The sequence below is a fragment of the Melospiza georgiana genome, chromosome 1 (genome assembly GCF_028018845.1).
Source record: "Melospiza georgiana isolate bMelGeo1 chromosome 1, bMelGeo1.pri, whole genome shotgun sequence".
Taxonomy (NCBI): Eukaryota; Metazoa; Chordata; class Aves; order Passeriformes; family Passerellidae; genus Melospiza; species Melospiza georgiana.
The window spans coordinates 30,905,431-30,925,965 of record NC_080430.1 but is presented as its reverse complement, the minus strand read 5'-3'; the positions used below and the strand labels follow the sequence as shown (position 1 = coordinate 30,925,965).

The 20,535-nt window shown below is 38.6% G+C and overlaps 1 protein-coding gene across 13 annotated transcripts in view; it reads right to left on the bottom strand.

Moving 5' to 3' along the window:
* The window catches only part of HDAC9 (histone deacetylase 9), a 454,940-nt gene that overhangs the window by 214,570 nt on the left and 219,835 nt on the right, over positions 1 to 20,535 (bottom strand). For 7 of the 13 annotated variants that reach the window (XM_058035907.1, XM_058036403.1, XM_058035984.1 and 4 more), the window contains 4 exons: positions 11,696 to 11,937; positions 10,615 to 10,765; positions 8,408 to 8,534; positions 6,381 to 6,502 (listed from right to left, as the gene is read on the bottom strand). In XM_058035907.1, the coding sequence (XP_057891890.1) occupies positions 6,381 to 6,502; positions 8,408 to 8,534; positions 10,615 to 10,765; positions 11,696 to 11,937 (642 nt within the window). The remainder of the gene's footprint in view (positions 1 to 6,380; positions 6,503 to 8,407; positions 8,535 to 10,614; positions 10,766 to 11,695; positions 11,938 to 20,535) is intronic. The other 6 variants (XM_058035821.1, XM_058036490.1, XM_058035653.1 and 3 more) reach the window with 3 other exon arrangements.

Genomic DNA, 20,535 nt, shown 5'->3' with positions numbered 1-20,535 from the left:
ATCTGGTAGAGTAATTTAACAAGAATAATTGTGCACCACCATAACTCAACGAGACACTGAGGAAAACCATTGAAATGCTATTTCCTTTCCTTTGGAAGAGAATTATGTACAATTTCAGCATGCTTTGCATTTCTAACAGTTAAAGCCAACAGGGAGGTATAACTCTCATTTATATTACTTTCCCATGAGAAAATCAAAAGCAAAGTACAAAGCTTATGCCTTTGCTCATGAATGGCTGTGTAATACTCACTTGGCTTTAGCCACAACATGTTATTTGGCAGCTAAACCCCTTAATTAGAGTTGTGGGTTTGAATAGATTTTTCAGTGAAACTATGTTTTGCAGGATTTTGGAGAAGTGCAGTGTTTGCTAACTGATATCTTCTATTTTGGATGATCCCATACCATGTGATTTCCACTTTTCACTTCCCTGTTTTTCATCTTTAGATGTTCTTGTTTACTTTTCTAAAGGTTTTCAACTGTCCCTGCTCTAGATACAGTGGAAGAAAATTCCTAGCCCCACTGAAATCAAACAGGACAGTTTCTACAGACTTCAAAGAGTCTCAAATTTTATATGCAGTATTTTGTAACTTATTTATCCAGAGGGAATAAGCTTTGAAATACCCATTAAAAACATTCCACTTTGTTTTCAATGGACATTATGCTCTTAAAATGCTTTAGATTTTAGGACTGCTCCCTGTTGCTTATTGAAGGGGTTTCTTTAGGTTCAAAAGTCAAAAAGGTGTCTAGTATCTGATTACTTGCTTATCAAAAAGTTATGCAAGGCATTTCTTAATGCTAATTTACAAAGAAGTTTTGAAAACATACACAGTGTAAGAAAGCTTTTATGTACTCACATGAAGCAGAACTTCATAATTCAATTTTGGTTATATACTGGTCAGTAAAAGAACTAAGACAGTATTTTGATCAAGATTGTTTCATTAGTTTCATTTGAAAAAGGGTTGGTAGTGTTGTAGAATAATTACTGGCAAAACAGAACATGACATATATACACAGAGTGGGATATCTGCTAAAAACAAAAGACATTGAATCTGGAAACTAAGCAATTTTTTTACTCACTCACACTTTCTGCAATTAAAAATGAGTGTTAAATAAAATGCATTAGAGGAATAACCTTCCACTGATGGAAAAACTATGATGGTCTCCATGAGAATCATTCTGGTGATGACTCCTGTTGAACCCTGGTGCAGGCCCTGGCAGCCTTCATGATACCAAAACATACATACACTCATTCTATTCTCTTTGACAGTGTCATTAAACCCACCCTAGCACTCGTTTTTATTTAGTTTTAAGATATCTCAAATAAATTCTCCTCTAACTTGAGCTCAATCAGAATGAGAGGACATCCTTCCTCAGCCCCTGCTCTGATGGGCTGGAGACAAGAGCAGCCCCACACTGTAGCTACAACCACATCACATTTCCTTGGAGCTGCTGGCTCCCAGGGCCTGGACACCAGCTTGGACTGTTCATTATGTGAATCCGGGAGCTTTGCCTCCAATTCACTCTGCAATTGCAACTGGAAGCTTTTTCTCTGTCTAAAAATTCCTACTACTAATTACATGCTCTGAAGTTATTGATACTGAATTTGGGAAGGCTGAAAATGTTTGGTGAAGAGGAGTCAAGTTTAGGGTACCTTTCCTCCTTCTCACTGGGATAAGTACTGGTTTCTTCTGAGCACATTATCTATTCCAAATTTGTCGAGATGGTTCACCAGCCCAGGAAAACATGGAGTCTGGAGAGGCAGGAATGCTTAGCATCCCTGGAAAATGGGATAAAATTAGGAGAATCATATGTTTGCCTCATTTCCCTGCTTCAATAAACAAAGTGCCTCTCCCATTTATTGTCCTTGCTCATAAATTCAGAGAAAAATAGCACTTCTCTCCACTGAGATGGACTTCCTCATTTTGGCAGACATGGTAATTGAGGGTTTGGGATACTCCAAGGTTGTTTTTTAAAAATAAAAACCAAAAGAAATCCAGCTTTTTTCATATAGTGTTACATCACAAAAGAATGTTTTTCCTAGAAAATGCAAACAGAAGTAAAATTTGGTGGCACAAAAGGGGGAAGGAGAAAAACCTTCACACACAAAATGCTTTTCTTCTGATCTTCAACTGCCACAGTAAATTACCGAGTCACTAATGCACAAAGAACAGTAAGGAAATATTCTAATTAATTTCTTTTCTTAAATATTACGTCTGCTGAGTTCTCACTCAGGAATCTTTCATTCTCAGTTACACAAGAGCTACACTGTTATTCTACTGCCTAATCAGGTTAATTTAATATGGGTTTTACAGAGTGATCTTCACGGCTGTGCAGGGCAAACTTCTTCCTCTCTTTCATCACAATATTAAACAATCCTTCATCTCCTCTTTTTTCCTGTATGGAATTGCACAACTTCTCCCATCCAAGGAAGGACCTCGTACTATTTGTTATTTAAAAAAACCCCTATGCTATGTTTCCATTGAATATGCTTCCAATTTTTGGAAAGTGAGCTACAAACATCTTCTCAAATTGTTACACTGTGAGAGATCTTCAGATCCCTAAGCACAATGCAAGCTGTAAGCCTACAACTCCATCTGCAAAGAAAGATTCAACTGGCACAAAATCAAAATAAATAGAAATACTGATTGACATTCCCATTCTTCCATGATTGCGCTAAACTCAGGAAAGAAAAACCAGTTCATACTTGATATGATGATGTCCCCAGGAATTTCTTCCAAAAAAAGAAACAAAACGCAGAAATTCCATCTACAGCATCATTTAAAAAAGTATACAGCTTAGGCCAGAGAGCTAACCCTTGATGGAACATATTGGCTTTTGCTGGTTTGTATCAACACTTGCATACAAAAAATGAAATTTTTAAGGCTGGAGAAAGTGCAAATTTTTGGGCCATTTGCCAGAATTTCTGCATTTTGAAAAGGTAGAAGAAAAAATAGAAAAAAGAATTCTTTGAAAAGCTCTTCTACCCTACCAAACCCATATTTTTTGGTGTGTATCCTCATAAAGAGGATAATATTTTCCTGGACAGATAGTAACAGAATAGAGGAGCTCAACAAGCAAAAGTTCCCCTTATTAAATGATCAGATTTTCAAAAGTACATGGCTCCCATCAGAGCTCTTAAAACAGTCAGTATGAATTTCAGAAGTGTTCAGTAATAGGGAGGTATTTTCAGACCTCTCTGGGTAATTTAGACACATTAGTCTCATTGAAAGTTAATGAGCCATGTGGTGCTCAAGCTTTTGGGTGCTCTGCAGAAAACACATTACAACTAGTAACCATGGTGCAAGTTTTGGGGATTTTGAAAATTTGATCTTATGCTGTTTACACTAAATTCTGCTCATAGCTACAGATGTGTAGCTTCTCATGGTGTATTTATCTATCCAGTGAAGCAATAGCTCCCCTTGCTCTACTCTTTTCAAAGTCTGTCAACACCAAGCATCTGAATGCAGCTGTGCAAAGAGTTGCATACCCTGGCCTCTAGCCCCTAGGACAGTCCCAATCCTCCATGCAGCTAAACTTTCTGAAGCCCACTGCTGACAACCTCTGCTGCATCTTGTACAGAAAGGAACAGAAAGGAGACTTGTTGAGTAACCACAGTCACTGCACTAGGATGTTAACTCTGGTACCTACACACTGACAGAGCAAGACTCTTAAATGTTTTCCTAGTTATCTAAGCATTCCACCATTCTAGACACTAGAAGTGTAAAAGCTGCAGAAAACATTTTCCTTTGTACCATTCCTTCGGAATTAATTTTTAGAAGATTAAAATGGAGATGTCACTTCAGGACTAATTAAGCAAAGATTAAGTGGATTACTGAACAAGAAAGTAAACAAGCAAAATTCATGATTTACTATGCCTGTGTGACACTTGGTGTTCCCTTAGCACTGAAAAACACATTAGGATGTCAGGGAAGAATCATTCAGCCTTGTTTTCCATTAAATCTGATCTCAGAGTACCTGATTCAATCAGAGTTATCTTACAAGAGCATTTTAACAATGTTGGAGAAGAAAAATATACCTCTGTATCTTGTATTATAAAGATTAAAAAAAAAAAAAAAGTAACCTAAAAAGCAAAACAAAGCTGTAATTAAAAGTCACAACAGGTATTCCTTTCTTAAGGCTGAAAGGAATGTGGGGTCTGCTTTCATATGAATTGCTGACTTCACGCAGGTTCAGCACCACAGAGGGTTTGCCAGGAGCCAGTGGCAATAAGAGTTCATAGCCTGAAGGGAAGGAAAAGAGGTTCACCCCTCATGGCAAAGGTCAGATTTCTGCAGGCTTACAGCCTGTCCATATACATGAGTGTTCGTGGGACACCTTTGTCTAGTAAGGTCCCGTGAGGACGGCACAGGCTCCACAATGTCCCCTCTGCCTGGAGGATGGCCTAGAGCCACCCAGAGCAGTTTGGGGTCATTTGACTTGTGTCGATTTGGTTCCTGTTGCTTTTACACTCAGCCTGATGAACAATCATTGAAAACTTTGTGGGGATGTTGCTAAGACTGGAATTAAACATCTCTAGCACACAGAGAGACTGGATGTGTAAACAGGATATTAACAGTTGCTATTTTCACGGATATGGAGAGATATCAAATATCCTCTGCGGGTAACATACAACATGCTGTACACTTCATTATATTTGCTTATCAGAATCACTATGTCAATGTCATAGAAACGTTTATATTAATGATTATATTAGTATTTGTCTATTTATTCAGTAGATATCTTTTCAGAGAGTCATCATGTCCTTTGTTCAATTTTGGAACTGATGCACTGCATGCCCAAATATTTGGAATAACATATAGAAAACATCTGGATTTAATTATATTATAGTCCTCTTATGCAGACAATGGGAATTGAATTAAGGAATATTTTGAAACCCCCACAGAGATATAAAAGTATTAGCAGCTGCACGAGAACTTTACTGTTACAAAGTCTGAAAATGTTTTGTTTTACAGATCAACAGGCTGACACATCATAAATATCAATCATAATGTTTAAGATACATAGACATGGAAGAAGAATTAAAGCTTGCATTTCAAATACATGTAGATGAATTCATAGCATTTAGAAGATGCAAAATGCATCCTTTTGTTCAAAAATTGAAAATGTATAATCTATTGGCATAGAAAATATATGTTGTATGGTGGTATTAAACAGAGAACCACATAAGGGCCTATTATGTTGAACAGCCTGAACAAGATTTTATAGAATCTTGTTATATTGCCACCATATTGTACAAAGGGTAATTCAGCTAGAATAAATTAGCATTTTGCTTTTCATGCTTCCATTCCTTTGAAAATATTTGGGGATATAATATGAGCTTAGAGAGTCTGCCCAAAAGTATTAGATACAGGCTGGATTTTCTCTCTGAATATCTTCTGGTTCCAAATGCCACTTCTTTTCAAGTCAGTTTTGCAGTTAGTTTTCAATCTCCCAGTGGCAAAATCGCATTCAAAGGCTGTTAGCACAGTAGGGGGTCAGACTTTCTCTCTGAACGTAACTATATCACTCAACAGCAGACTCATGCAATAAGCGATCTAATGTTTTCTTTTCCTTTTCCCCCCTCCTCTGAGTGTCTCCCTGCATTCCTGGATACCAGGCAGTGCACCAAGGTCCTGAGGCAACAGCCACATGGACTCCACTGCCATTCTAGCTTCCTTTATAGTGCAGAAAAAGCTAAGTCTACATTTCACCTGCTGTGAAGATAATATATTCAATTTTTAGATCTTCTAAAATACTCTAAAACTTTCACAAGAACATTTTCTATGTGTCAGAAGAGATGCAAAATGGACACAGCACAGTGTTGGTAATGGCAAGGTCACAGGTTTGACCCCCATATGAACTATTCATTGAAGTGTGGGACTCCATGATCCTTCTGGGTCTCTTCCAGCTCAGAATATTCTGTGATACACATACAAATGCTGCCAATCAATGACACAAAATACAACATTAATCCAATTCCTCCTCTTTCCATTATTTCCCCTCAAAATGCCTTGGAAGACATTGTCTAAAAGCAGAATACCATCTGAGATAGATACTTCATCTACCAAGCAGGGCAGACACAGTTATTAAAGCCAGAAGAAAGGCAACAAAAATAAAGATCCATGAAATGATGATCTGTTTAGAAACAAAATTTATCAGAACTGAAGCCTGCACTAGCTGTCAGCACTGGGAAACACCAACTCTTGGTACCATGTGGTCAGGCTGACCTTGGAAACATGCAGTCTGGATCTTTGAACTTACTCATGGCATCATCTTGAACTTATGGAATATGATATATACCTTGCTGAGGGACAGCCTGGCTAAAAGAAAGGGTGGGAGAATTGCTGGGCAAGGGGCTCGAATAAACGACGCTAACTCACCCGTTTTACGAAGTGGAAAATCATCCTTAGCATCCTGTGCTCCCGGTAAAGTATATTTGTATGGTGGCGAGGCCCCACTCAGGGGTGGAGAGCTTTGATCCAGTGAGGTATGGTGGGCAGCCCTGCAGCAGACACAGAGGTCACAAATTAGCTGTCACTGAGGTGACCAGCAGTAACTATCCGCACATGTTGTACATGTCTCAGCTGTGTTTATGTTCTTGTTCCTCTAAGTGTGCACAAACCACAGGCTCATGTAACCAATTTCACTCTTACAGTAAGTTATGGAACTCCTTGGGATTCCCAAAAACACATTTTTTGCACTCATTACAGAAGTCACATAGGATAAGATTCATGCTGATCTACAGACAGGGTCTGTCTCCAGTTTGGGGAATTGACCACTTCAGGTGGTTGCTTTTTAATATGAATCAGCTGACACACAGCAAAAGCCACTTAAGGCATGTTTATCACGTACAAATAGATGTATATTGATCAAACCTTCTCTATCAAAATGTGGGGGATTTTCAGGGCAGGAGGGCTTGTATAAAGGAACCAGAAATATTGAATTATTATCTCTTGGATAATAATTCCTCCCCCAAATTATTTAGTGGACAAGGTAAACGAATCCTTGACTTTAAGTTCAATTTGTAAATTTTGTGAGCACTCTCCTAGCACATAGCACTCATGTCAGCAGAGAAGCTTCAAGTTGAAGAGTGTTTTCTGTCAACTGCTGGATGAAAGAAATATTGTGGGCAGAGATTTCTGAACAACCACACAGAAACTGCATCATGTGGCTCAGAAACAGGGGCTGGGTTTTTTGCTTTTTGTTTTTTGGAAGGGGGGGAGGATTAGTTGTTTTTTTATCTCAAGAGGGAGAGAGGGAAAGGAGAAAAACTTTCAAACTTTATGTTTATCTAAACATTATTTTACTTGGCCTTTTACAGACTCTGCTTGTCTTTCCAACACAGTGTGGTTAATCAGTAATATGTCTCTGTCATGAGAGGAAATACTACTTTCTGTAGTGTAGGAGAAGGCATCCTCTGCAGAGCTCCTCATACTCAGCCATCTGAGGCTCAGATTATTAGTCCAAAAATCTTACATGTTCAAGAGACTTTTACACATTATTTGGAAGGAAAAAATTAGTTAAATACTGTATCTCCACCAAACACAATGTAACTTTATATTAAGTCATTTCACCAAAATGCTCTGGTTAGCTCAGAATGCAAACTCCAAGGGCCAAACTTCGGCAATCCATTTTAAAAAGAATAAGTAAAAGATGGAAATCTAGTGTACCATATGCACTTCTGCTTGTCCTGTTGGAGGTCAATGCAGGCATGACATTTAAGTCTTTTAGAAATGCAGACAGAGTTCATTTTGTTGGATTCATTTATGTGGGGAGTAAAAACTGCAAATTGTAAACTCTTAACACGTCAATAGACCATTTGAAGGACTCAACAAAATCACTCGCTTCCATGGTCTAAGCAGATTCTTGTCAAGGACAAGCTATCATAAGAATATGCAGTCTGGATACTAAAATTCTGAGTTAGAAAAGTTAAATGACCACAGTCTTTCTCAAAATCCTTGTGAATTACTAACATCATTCAAGCAACTTCACTGGAAGCAAAGCAGCATCTCTTCAAGAGGAAATGTTTTGTGATTGATTCAAAATCCAAGTAAAACAAACACAAAGTTGCTCTAACTGCAAAAAATTAAGATACTTGGAAAAATAATAGGTATGGTTGTAAAATTTGTGATAGCAACAGCTATAGATGCTACAGATGAAGCAGCTGAAATAAAAACAATTATATAGATTTTTGAGAGAGTCTTGTTCAGTATAGTTCTCATCACTGAGCACCAAATACTCCTCAGTTCAACCAGAAATGTAACACTTCTGGCTTTTTGCTAATCTTTGGGTTGAACTGCAGCCTTGCTCTGGAGGCAGACTCTCAACACCCCTGCTGGAAAAGCATTCTGCCAAGTTTTAGCTGATACCTCAACAAGACAAGGAAGCAGCTTAATACTGAACATACGTGTACCAGAGCTTGGGGTGACGGCTCATGGAATGATTCTTCCCATTTGCTGGAGAGTCTTTTGTAGCTGATTTACTTAACAGGAACTCTTGAAGTTTCTGCTTCACTTCTGTACTGGCCACTGCCCCTAAAAAATACAGAGTTAAATGCGTGTTATATCTTTACTTTAAAAAAATTGCCTTTTTAAAGAAAACAAACCCCAAAAAAGAGTCTGTGCCTTATTGCTGGAAGTTTTGCAAACCATAAACTAACTATTGGTAGAAAAAGTCAAAATGAGATAACATTTGGATTAAATGCTTGTCTGTGGAAGCCTGAAGCTGGCCATGACCCAAAAATCCAGTGAAGTCATAAGGAATATTTCAACAGTAGATGAGGCCATTTATCCAGGGCCAGATGTATCTAAAGAATTTAAATTATTTCCTGATAGTTTCCAACAATCTGAATACAGAACCAGCAATAGAACTAAAAAGACAGTAACAAAAGGTCAGTTTGAGTTTTCAGTAACGAATATTTTTTCTTTTAATAAAGTACTAGTAGTAATACAGCAAAATTGTCCTCTGAACACCGTCTTGGTTACAAACAGAACACTGCAGAAAGAGCCAGCAGTGATTCTTTTAATTGGAGCCCCTTAAGAGCCTCTACGTGCAAAGTCTGGAAGACAGGAGACACTGCATTTTGGCCCCTCTTGGTGGCCAGCTCAATAGAGAACAAAAAGTTGAGCATGTCATTGTAAGGTTAAACTGCCAAGCTTGCAGTATAAGACATGCTTCTTTACTCATAGCCAAAACAGTGTTCACTGAAAAAAAAAATATGAAAACAAAAAATATTTTGGTTTTCAATAATCAGTGACAAAAAAAGGGATGAAACATCATTTCTTTCAAAGGTGCAGCACTAAGGCATATTTGGTACTCTAAGTATTTTTGGTTACCCAACCCTGACACACCACAGCTGAGATGCTGAGCATGTCCCATGTGACCTATTGCCCACAAAATACCTCTACTACTGCTCTGCTTCATACTCCAACTCCCCTGCCCACACCTCCCTTCCCTCCTCTACTCATTAAGGAGATCATCACCACCAACAAACTCTGGGGCTGGGCCTGGAGGGATCACAAGCTTCTTGGCTGGCTGCTACATCCTGAGCAGCCACCCAGCAAGCTCAAACTGAGAAGGGAACCACTGAGGTCACATCTCTGCTCTTCCTCTGGCAGGAGCACTAATAAAGCCTAACTGTTCATATGGAGGCTGATTTTTTTAATACTACGTAGAGGAACCTTTTGTTCCTGCAGTTTCCACACCCTCACATTTCTAGGTCAATAAGATGGAAACATTTTTATGGGCTCATTGTTCTCTAAAGCACTAGGAGCACCATGGACACCCTAATTTCTAAAGCCTATGATATGGTACACCTACAGGTGTTGAAGTGATATCTTTTTCTATCCAAGGACAAAAAGCTCTTTTCTGCTTCAGTCTTTGTCAGTTAGTTCTTGCGCTCATTAAGTAGGGCAAGTAACAGTATCTGTTTGTGGCAGCTTCATTTTGAATATCTTCATACTGTACTTCAACCTGATTTTCCAACTGACCTCACTAAAGAGAATTATTTGTATCTGTCTCCCTCTAGTGAGCACCAAATCCTAACAAACCTTTATAGTTATTTTCTTTATAGCTATAAAAGCTAGAAAAACCTCTTGGTTACGCCTCAAGAAATGTCATCAAGAACAAACACAAGACAGTTTGAAAAAGTCCTAGCAAAATATTTAGAAGATTAATCCTAAGATATTCCTGAATATTTCATTTTATTTTCAGTCTTGAAACAAATCTCAGCAACTAATTTAAATTTTTGCTGTTTTGTACGGCTTTCTGTATTAAGAAATAAGTTCTTCAGAAAGTTCTCATGTGAATCTTTATGCTTTCAAATTTTCTCATTTTTTTATACAAAGAGCTTGACTCCTGAGATGCATATCTGCTAGTCTGTCAAGCTGTGTTTTCCTGCAGCCTTCCAAGTCTGCACACAAACCAGAAATGTGTTTCTGTGGGTGCAGTGGGTGGCCCTGCCCTTCTCAAAGCACAGTCTTGACTTCTCGACCTGCGTATTTCACACAGGAATAGGCTTCCTTCAGGTTCCTGTTCATAGTTCATTTTGGCTGGGAGAATGCAAAGGGGAATAGATTCATTTCTTATTAGGATTCATGGTACATTGGCTCTTACTTTCTCGTCCTCTTTCTTTGCCTCGGAGGGGAGGAAGCTGTTGCTCCCTGCGATGCCTCTCCAGTTCCTGCTCTTGTCTCTGCTGCTCCAGTTTCTGCTCTTTTTCAAGGAGTTCTTGCTGTTGTTTAATGGCTAGTAGTTCCTGTTGTAACTTGCACAGAACAAAAAGACATGAGAAAGTGCAGCTTGCAATGTTTTCTAGGTCAGTCCAGGTTAAAACAATCCCCTTGAGTAACTGAAAAAAAAGTGCTTGCTTTTATGCTTATACTTCTTTTAATCTTTTAACTGACTTTTGAGCGGCACAATGCATTACTGGCTGTCACCAAACTGGACTCTAGTGTCAGGTAGCAGCCTGCTGCTCTGATTTCACTTCTTTCTCTTTTGGCAAAGATGCCTGGAAACTTCACATTGTTCTTTGCCTGTGCACCACCTAACTCTGGTTGCTGTGCTCTGCTGCATTTGTCAGCTCTGTCAAGTGGAAGCTTAACACAGCAGCACAATGGCAAGTAGATAAGAGGGGAAAAAATGAAATGAAAGGCAAGATCATAAATTCCCGGTCAAAATCCATTATAGCAATCCTGCCATAGTGCATGCAATAAATCATTTTCTTTTTGTATTATATGAGGAAGCTCAGAGAAGACTAAAAACACAACACTACCGGGGTCTACCTCCATTTTAAAAATGCAAATATTATGCACGTCTCTATCAATTTGATTTGTGGTCAAAAACTCAGTAGCCCAAAAAAGCAGTGCTTTAATACACTGAAAACAGTATACACCAAAAAACCAGTCACATTGAAGTTCAGCTGAAAATCCAGGTTGTAAAATAGGTAGTTCTGTCTTTGGTGGATGTGGTGGCTTCATGAGCTCAGTGATTCTCACAGTATTGCCTTGGTCTGCTGTAAGCAAGTCACTGCCAGCAGTTTTGCTTTAAAAGTCTTTTGTCACCCCAATACAGAGAAAAGAGCACTCAAACACCATCTCTCAGTCACAGCAAACCTTTCAGCCATGTTCCCTTTCTGTGTCTGCTTAGCATATTGACTTTGCAGATAAAGTAAGGGACAAATGAAAAATGTTGCTACCTTAATGTGCTCCTGGAGCTGGGCCTGATGCTGGCGGGTCAGGTTTTCATGCTGCTTCTGGAACTCTGCAATGAGCAGCTGTTTCTGAATCTGCTGCTGCTGCTGGATCAGGAGCAGCTCCTGCTGCAGCTGCTTCTCGCGCATAATGGGGTCCACCATGGGAACCATCATCCTGAGATCCGTCCGCAGGTCTAACGGGGAGATCGGCTCCAGCCCCACGGGAACCTCCGACTTCACATCCACTGGGGGAACAGAACAACAAAACATAGACATGGTAAATACAACAGAAGAAGGAGAAGAGAGAGCATTCCTACAGGGAAAAAGACCCATTTCACTCAAAGACTCTTTCAATGTACAGACCTTTCAAAACATTTAACGCAATCTATGCCGTATGCAATCTTCAGCACTTCCTTTCCATTCTCTGAAAAAATACTCCCAGATTAATATTCTGCTAAACAGGTTAACACACAACCCAGGTTCTAAAACCACGGAGCAATATTTAGTGAAAATCTCCTAGGCACTATTGATGCTACACAATAAACACTCAGGGCGCTTGCTCAGCATAAGATGAAGGCCTTGCAGTTCCCACTGCACTGCAAGAGATTTTGCAAAGCTAGTAGGTAGATTTTTCTGAGGATACTGTTACACATGAAAAGCTACTCAGTGCTACGTGGCTACTGCATATAAATATACCCGGCAAACACAGAGGAATAACGTATAACATGGGGCAATAATTTGACACACAAAATGACAAGTTTTAATACAGCTTTTGGGAAAGTGAGCACCATGCATAGCACACTATATATGGCCTGTAAGAAAATGAATTACTTCAAATTGTTGTAGTGATGTTATAAATTCTTAATCCAGCATTAAACTACTTAATGGAGGATCCTGTATCCTCTATCTCCTAATTTAGATCAAAGGGACTAAAAGACACAAAAACAGAGAGATTTGACCACTTTCACTACAATACCTATAAAGCCCTGATTTTCGCATCAAGCGAAGAGAGTGCGTGTAACTTTATCTATTTCAAAAGAGCAAAAGACTAACAAGCAGCATATCTACAAGAGGAAAATAAATAGAGCTGAAGGTCTCTACTAAAGCCCAGCAGTTCTGATTCCATCCACAAGAGGACAGTGAAACACAAACACATTCACCCTAGTTCCTATTCCTCCACTATCTTCCCTGGAAAATAAGATTATTAACTGAAAACAAACATGCTGTCGGAAATGATTCAGGAAAAAGGTTTTTAAGCATATTTTCTCCTTTTTCTCTGCTGCAGCTGTATTTGTTTCCAGGAGAAAACCAAAACGAAACAGAAATATTCTAGTAAGCAGAGACAGCAAAATTGAAGCAGTAAAAGTTGAAACTGCAGCAAATGGAGAGAGGACTGAACTGTATGATCATTGGTAAAATGATCTATTAGCAAAAGATTTTATAAAAATAAGGGAAAAGGCATCAAATCTTTTCCACTGATCACAATTTTTTTATTCTCAAAATTCTGAAAACATACACTTTTCTGGGCCTTTTTAAAAAATCCTAATAACTGTGATTGTAAACCTCACAGCATAATTTGGCTTCTTAACCCACTATCCCAACAGAACGATTGTGTCTAAGTGCTTACTTTTGTTCTGAGACTAATCACTAAATTATAAAAAATCACCTTTAACTTACAAAAACTACTCTTGATTATAAATAATTGCCACCGACCAAGAGAAATGGACAGGCAAACCCCTAGCCTTTCATCCCATTTATTCAGCAGCAATCCACATTCCATTTGTCTAGACTAAATATAGCCACGTTTATACAAGAAATCAATAGTGCTTGCAGAGAGCAGAGCAAAGGCATGAATATTTCATCAAACCCAGAGAGAAATGGCAATCAGCAAACTGACAGCAAACCGTGTAGGCTGACTGCCCCGCCAGATAAGTCTCCTGTACTTGGACAATGGCTCATTGCCTGCAAGCCACAATCTTATCATCAGCACTCTTCTATTTTTAACATTAATTGCATTGTAGGTGACAAAGGTTTATCATGTTTAAAGGGGAGAGATGGATTTTCTTACATCTTCTGTGACAGGATAATAAGCCTTACTAGGAGCAGTAACTGGAGCTCAGCAGACCCTGCAGGGTCTGGTTCACAATAGTGTTTGCAAACTGAGCCCCGCAGGGTTTGGTTCACAATAGCGTTTGCAAACTGAACCCTGCAGCTTATTTTGCAGATACTAGCTGAAAATCAACCTCTGCAGATCTGCACAGTGATTCAGGCTGATTATACTTCCCATCTTGGACCAGCATCGCATTTCTTCATTTTCAGAGAACGTAGCATGAAGGGAGGCCCTATGGATTTTTTTAACAATGGAAATTTCCTTTCACTATTAGTAAAATCTGCAACTGAAACCAGGCTCAGTTTGGTAAGCTACACATTTTCTAGAATTTTCACACACTCAAATAATAAATTTAGTACAGAAATATCTACTTCATCAAGTTGACCTTAACCTCATTCCTTAATGTGAGAGAAAACAAATATTAGGGTAGTTCTAGACTTGAATCCATAGAAATCAATATATAATATTTAATATAATTTCAGTGCCAATGTTTACCCACAAATAAAGACAAACATTTATTTCCTGGCATAAATATTGCTAACAGTAAGGCTATCACCAATACTTCTAATAACTGCTAACATAGCATATAGTAACTTTTAGAGATAATTACTGTCTTAAAACTGAACTAAGTAATAATCAACTTCATCAATGAAATTATTCCAAAGAAGTAACTGCAGGATCACCAGTCAAACTGAATGGTTTGCTACTGTCTGTTTCACAGTCCTAATGCCACACGCCCTTTACATTCTTACTTGCTACTAGCTGACAAGAAAGATACAAAGCAGCTCCGTGGAGCTACGTCAGTGTGAAAAATGTGTAATGGAGCAGAGAATCAGAATCAGCGTCTTTAAAAGCTTTGACTTTTAGCTGAAGCATCTTCCCTCCACCACCACACCATTGCAATTTGAAGACTCTGGAGAGCAAAGGTGATGCAGAATGCTTACTCTCATTGGGGCTTTTTATGTTTTTTAACCCCCTCTACACAAATCCATGTATGTGTGTATATATATAGATTCTGCAGGTAAAAAATTAATGACCTAATCAGTGCCCTCAACTTCAAACATCACCAGGAGCAGTGGGACGCAGGATCTAAGCAACAGGATTCATAAAAATATTAGACAAAGAAGGAAAGGGATTGACAATGAAAGCAAATATTAATCAGAGTTTGGTAAAGGCTAACTTCACTTATTCTTCAGGATTTTCATATCACCAATGCAGTAAAGCTGTAGCAGGCACAGTTCAGACACTGTCTTCAGCTCTCTCCAATGCAGTCCACAGCAGATCCTTCCCAACAGCTCTGCCAACTACATAGCAAGCCTGGGATTCCTCTCTAAGGTTAAATAAAGACAAACTCTCTGAGCTCAAGTCAGCTGCGGTGAATGCAACAGTAGGCTGCAGAATATTAACTAAAACCGTTACTGAAAGCTCAGTGATTCCAGGAAATATGCCAAAATTTGAGTAGAAAAATATTTAATTTTCAGTTACAACACATTGCAAAAGGCATATGTATTTATTTTTCCTATAAATACTCAATTGCCTTTATCTTGAAACATAACAACAAAAATAGTCTCAGAAGAGTGTCCATATCAATTATACTCCATAGATGGCACTTCCCACAGGGCTTTTGAAATTCTGTGGAAAGAAAATAAGACACTTGAAAAATGGCATGCTTGTTGAGTGATTTAGATGCTTGAAGCATGTGTAAAAAGAGGTAAAGGAGCTTGGTTTAACCCTCAGGCTCTGCATTTTGAAACCATTCCTTATAATGGGAACACTGAACAACTGTTAAGTCTTCCACTAAGAGATGGCATTTCAATCTGTTTCTGGTGACTGATTTCAATTCCTGGTGTATTAGGAACACAAATTTTCCAAATCACAAATGCTGAAGGAAAAGATCAGAAAATAAAGCAGCCCGCTTTCTTACCACCATCTCCCAAGACGGGCAATCTTCTTTTTTTTATTGACAGTCACCTTTCTTGGCAAACATTTCTGCCACCTTTAAATCCAGCAACTGAAGCAAGGAATGCTGTCATCACCTGAACAGTCGTCATTCCTGATTTGAGATGCAATCAAGAAGAATTCCAGTCAACTTGCTTATAGACCATCTTGTCTAGTACATTTATGATTCTTACATAAGAGGAACTGTGTGGACGGCTGGGATCCAAGTTAACCTTTTCCTAAAGAAATGTCCCAGTTACACTGTTGGGATGGGACAGTAAAAATGGCTGGAGATAGGGACCAGGCATAAAGCTGGTGAGCCTTCTTCTCCTGTATAGGTTGTTCAAGGCAGTCTTATACAGAAGAAGCAGAAGTTTACTTTATAAAGTAAGCAAGGAGGACTACAGAAGTTGGAACACTAAAAGAAAACTACATCTGACAAAAGACAGATGACAAGTTTCCCCAACCAGCAGTATTAGGTAATAAAAACATATTCCTGAAAATACACAAAACTCAAGTAAAATCTAGAAGAACCAGTATGAAAAGCAATGGCCACACTTTACCCCAGACAGAATCTTGGTGAAGTACTACAAAGAGAAGAGAGTTTATACCAGTGCTACTCTTTTGAACTATGCCTACAAAAAAAAGAGCCCAAAGTTATTATTAACTTGTACAGTACTTTTCATAGTTTTCATATGCTTTTCATAAATTGAAAAAAAAAACAGAATAACTTTGCACTATTTATTGTAAAGGAAACTGGCTCCATTTGGCCTCTTCATACAAATAAAGTAAAAACACTTTTTGCAAAATTAGCCATTAGTCAGTCATGACATAATCAGAGCACTAAGGAATTTACAGAAAAGAGCGCTAAATCCTGAGAAGAGTGGAAGATTCACTCCCTCACCAATAAAGACTTTAATACTTTAATACTTTAAATTTACTCTACAATTTAAATCTAGTATTTCTTTAACCAGATTTATGTGCCAACTCATTCAGGACTTGAAAAGCACTGATACCTGAAAAGCTATAACAGTGTCTTTGAAACAGATTGAAAAAAATCTTTGAAAAGACTGAAAAGATGAAATACCGTAGGAGGCTGAAAGTTGCAGGAATAAGGAACAGAGGGTAAGAGGGAAATTTTGGCAGCCATGTGAACCACAAAGTAACTGGCAGAAGATGGGACAGAGAAGGACTAGCCAGGCAATAAGACACGAGCAGAGGATGAAACACAGGAAAAGGAGTTAAATTTCTGCTCTGAGAAGCTGCATTAGAGGGACACTGCTCACTCTGTAATCTAAGAGCAGCCCTGGCACAGAGATGAGGTGGCAGTGAGGCCACAGTGTAAATAAGGAGCTAACACAGGAGCGATGTGTCCGTGGTGAGGATGCTGGGAAATTAAGCGAGCGAAGTGGTTTTGAATAGCCATGACTAAAGAGGACTGAGACTGGCATGAAAACTGCCACTGAGCAGCAATTGTTCAGTGTTGAAGAGTGCAGAAAATGCCCCAATCTGGAGCCTGTTTCCTGGAGGAGAGGTGGCTGGCACCTCCCTGGGGGAAGCGGTGCCACAGCAAGACCTGCGAGGCAGACGGCAGGAGCGAGAAGCTGAAATGTTAAGAATAACTAGTGACATCAGAAGTACAAGTCAGATGATCAATAAACTGTGAAAGGTTAGGTTACCTCCCATGGGATGCTTTTATCATTTCAGCTCTGGTAGCTAAAGTCTTGTACCTCAATTCTCAGCTGGCATAATCTGTCATTCTTCTGTTAACTTCAATATAGGCAAAGCTCCTTTATGCCACCTGAGAAGCTAGATGCAGAGCCTCTCTCAAGAGAACAGGGATGAAAGAAGACAGCCTTCAGAGCATCTCATTTTAGCATGAGGACAAAAGCATCCAGATTTAGGATGACACTTATAGAACTTTTTTGCAATATATGAAATCAGCAGTTTCTTTCTCCACTCACTCAATTATGCTGGAGAATGCAGCAAACTGAAAAAAAAGTGTTGCCTAGATTTCACTGAATGTTATTAAATATTTTTTATTCATTATATGTCCTCAATCTTACACTGGATTTTGGTTGTCATGGGCAAGGAAAGCAGAAAAACTGCAAATGAAAAGGAAAAATTTCTTCCAAACGTAGCCCAATAACTTTTTTGGCAGTTAAGTACTCAACTGCATTTTGCAGTTTTAGAACTTCTTCACTTGGAAAAGAAAAAATGCAAGAAATTAAGACACATTTCAGAACAGAAAAAGTATTTTCCAGAGTTATTTTCTTGATTATCTCTCAAGAGTCAGAACTATTTTAAAAAGTACTATCACTGAATCAGAAGTATAAGTGAACTGTCAAACTTGATGAGGCACTCAATTCAGTTTATAGTATTAAGGAGAAGTGTAATAAATTAAGCTTGAAAAGTATTCCCCTTTGTTCAGAAAAAAGGAATCTTATCATGATTATACCTTTTTCCTATTTCTTTTAAGTGTTTGCATACATGTCATAATGAGAAGTAAAATAAATGCTAACAGCGATCTGGGCTTTGATTTACCATACTCTTATTTCCCCAGGGCCTGGAAAGGAAGCTCAAACAACCACAAACTTCTAAAATATCAGTGAGAGGCCTTGAAATACCAACACTGAAATTACAGTTAGCTGGCTTTTGTAAAAAATCAAAGGCTTTATTATATTGATTTACTAAAATCAGATTCCTTCTCTCCAAATAGGCTTTTGAATCAAACACTTGTAACTAGCACAAACATTAATGCCATCTAATTTGTTATCTCTAGAAAGTTTTTAAATGTGAGTGTTTGCTGTTTCTTCTATACTGAATACATGAGTGAAAGTTCCACTTATGAGCCAGAGTTCATGCAAATACCAGGCCAACCACTTCTGTCACAGGAATAAAGGCAATGTGCCCAGTTAATCACATCAGAACATGAAACACTTTTAAACTCAAACCTGGGATGATCTGTTATTGAGAAATCCAAGCTGAGCTATATTTGGGGTTCTGAGTTACTTTATTTATATTTCACCTAGAAGAACCCTTACATACACATTTCTCTACACCCATCAGCACACAGGCATATCTTCACTTTCCAGAATAAGCCTTTTTGATACAAGGAACATGAATACCCTAAATTCTAGATACTACTGCTGCAGGCAAGATAAAAACAGGGCAAAGATAAATGCACACATAGTTAAAATGTAGAATTTCTATGTAACTTTATTCTCAGTTCCAAAATCTATGATACACTGATAATTCCATTAGATAATGATAATAAATCAGTGTTAGTTATGGCATGAGGTTAACCAATTAGACACAATGTGCTCTCTGCATGGTATCCATGCACAAAAAAAAAAAAAAAAAAAAAAAAAAAGTCAGGGAAGAATGTGAAACAGCATTCTTTTTGGCTGTGGATTTTCTGTGCAAAAATCAGTACCACTGCTAGTGAGAACCCTGTGAAGATGCCAACTCAGGTTCAATTTGGCAGCACCACTTGCTGGTTAAAGAACTATACAGGTACAATGTCTCCAAGTCAGCAAGTACCAGCTTATCAGTATCTTCCAGTCACTTCAATATAAATTTAAAATTAACTATTTAAATTGAAAGCATGTGTGACATAACTGAGTCTGTGCACTTGCATACATACACAATTCTTGCACCATATCCTGCAATGCTAAGAAAAATCACGGAGCACACGTGACACAAAAGGTTCCTCTCACCTCCCTTTTAAAAACATGTATAATTCTTGATGCCACAGCCACATGAGAAAGGCAACATGCTTTCAATTGGATCAGTATCATTCCACATAAAAGCACAGTGTACCAAGTCCCCCAGGTTGTCAGGGATGACTGAAAGGGCACCATGGAGGGTTCTAGAGACCTGCAGTGTTTGCCTCATCACTGATCTGGAGGCAACACGAGGCTGCTACAAAGGGTACCAAATACATCCAGAACTTGGGATTTCACTTACTTTTCTCTCATCTCTTCTCCACCCGTGAATGCTGTAGGTACATTTGTGACATTGTTGGGTTTACACCTGCTGAATAATTCACAGCAGTGGGGCTATCACTATTCTAATCTCAAGGTGATGACAGAGAGAGAGGAGAGGGGGAAAAAATCTCTTCCCTGAAGTGAAGGTATCAAAACAGCCACCATTTGGGCATGCCAGCAGGTATGTCCTGAAGTATCATAGGGCAGCATGCTCCAAGCAAATAAGACAGTGGGTGGAGGTTTGCTGAACAAGTATCCCCAAATAGCATTGCTATTTCAGGGGTGTGACAGCCAGTGCTCCAAACAAAACCCTTGGAAGGCAAGATGTAGGGCAAATCTTTCAAGGAACTGTTGGCAACTTTGTCTTTTTTAGAAAAAAAGATGACTGACCCCAAAAATGCATTGAAAACGGAACCTTCCAGTTCCTTTTGCTGTTGTTGTTGTGGAAGTATGTGCTCCCCAAAACACAATAATTAGGGATTTGGTTTTTCTCATTTTTAATGCATAGCAAAATCTAGCATTTACACATAACTTCTTAGGCTTACAACCTCTTTATTATATCCAGGAAATCAAGAAAGACCTTAAAGTATTCCAATGTTTCTTATAAATATTTATGGAACATCCTGATCTTGGACAAGCATTGGCCTAAAAATGAGGTTGATCCTAAGCAAAGAAACAGGGAGGACTGAACAGAAACCTCCCCCAGAGGAGGGGGAAAAATCCAACACAAGGATATTAATGCCTTTTAAAGAATCTTCCTAATGAGCTAGTAAATGTCATGCCAGTTGGAAAGTGGCAACACCAGT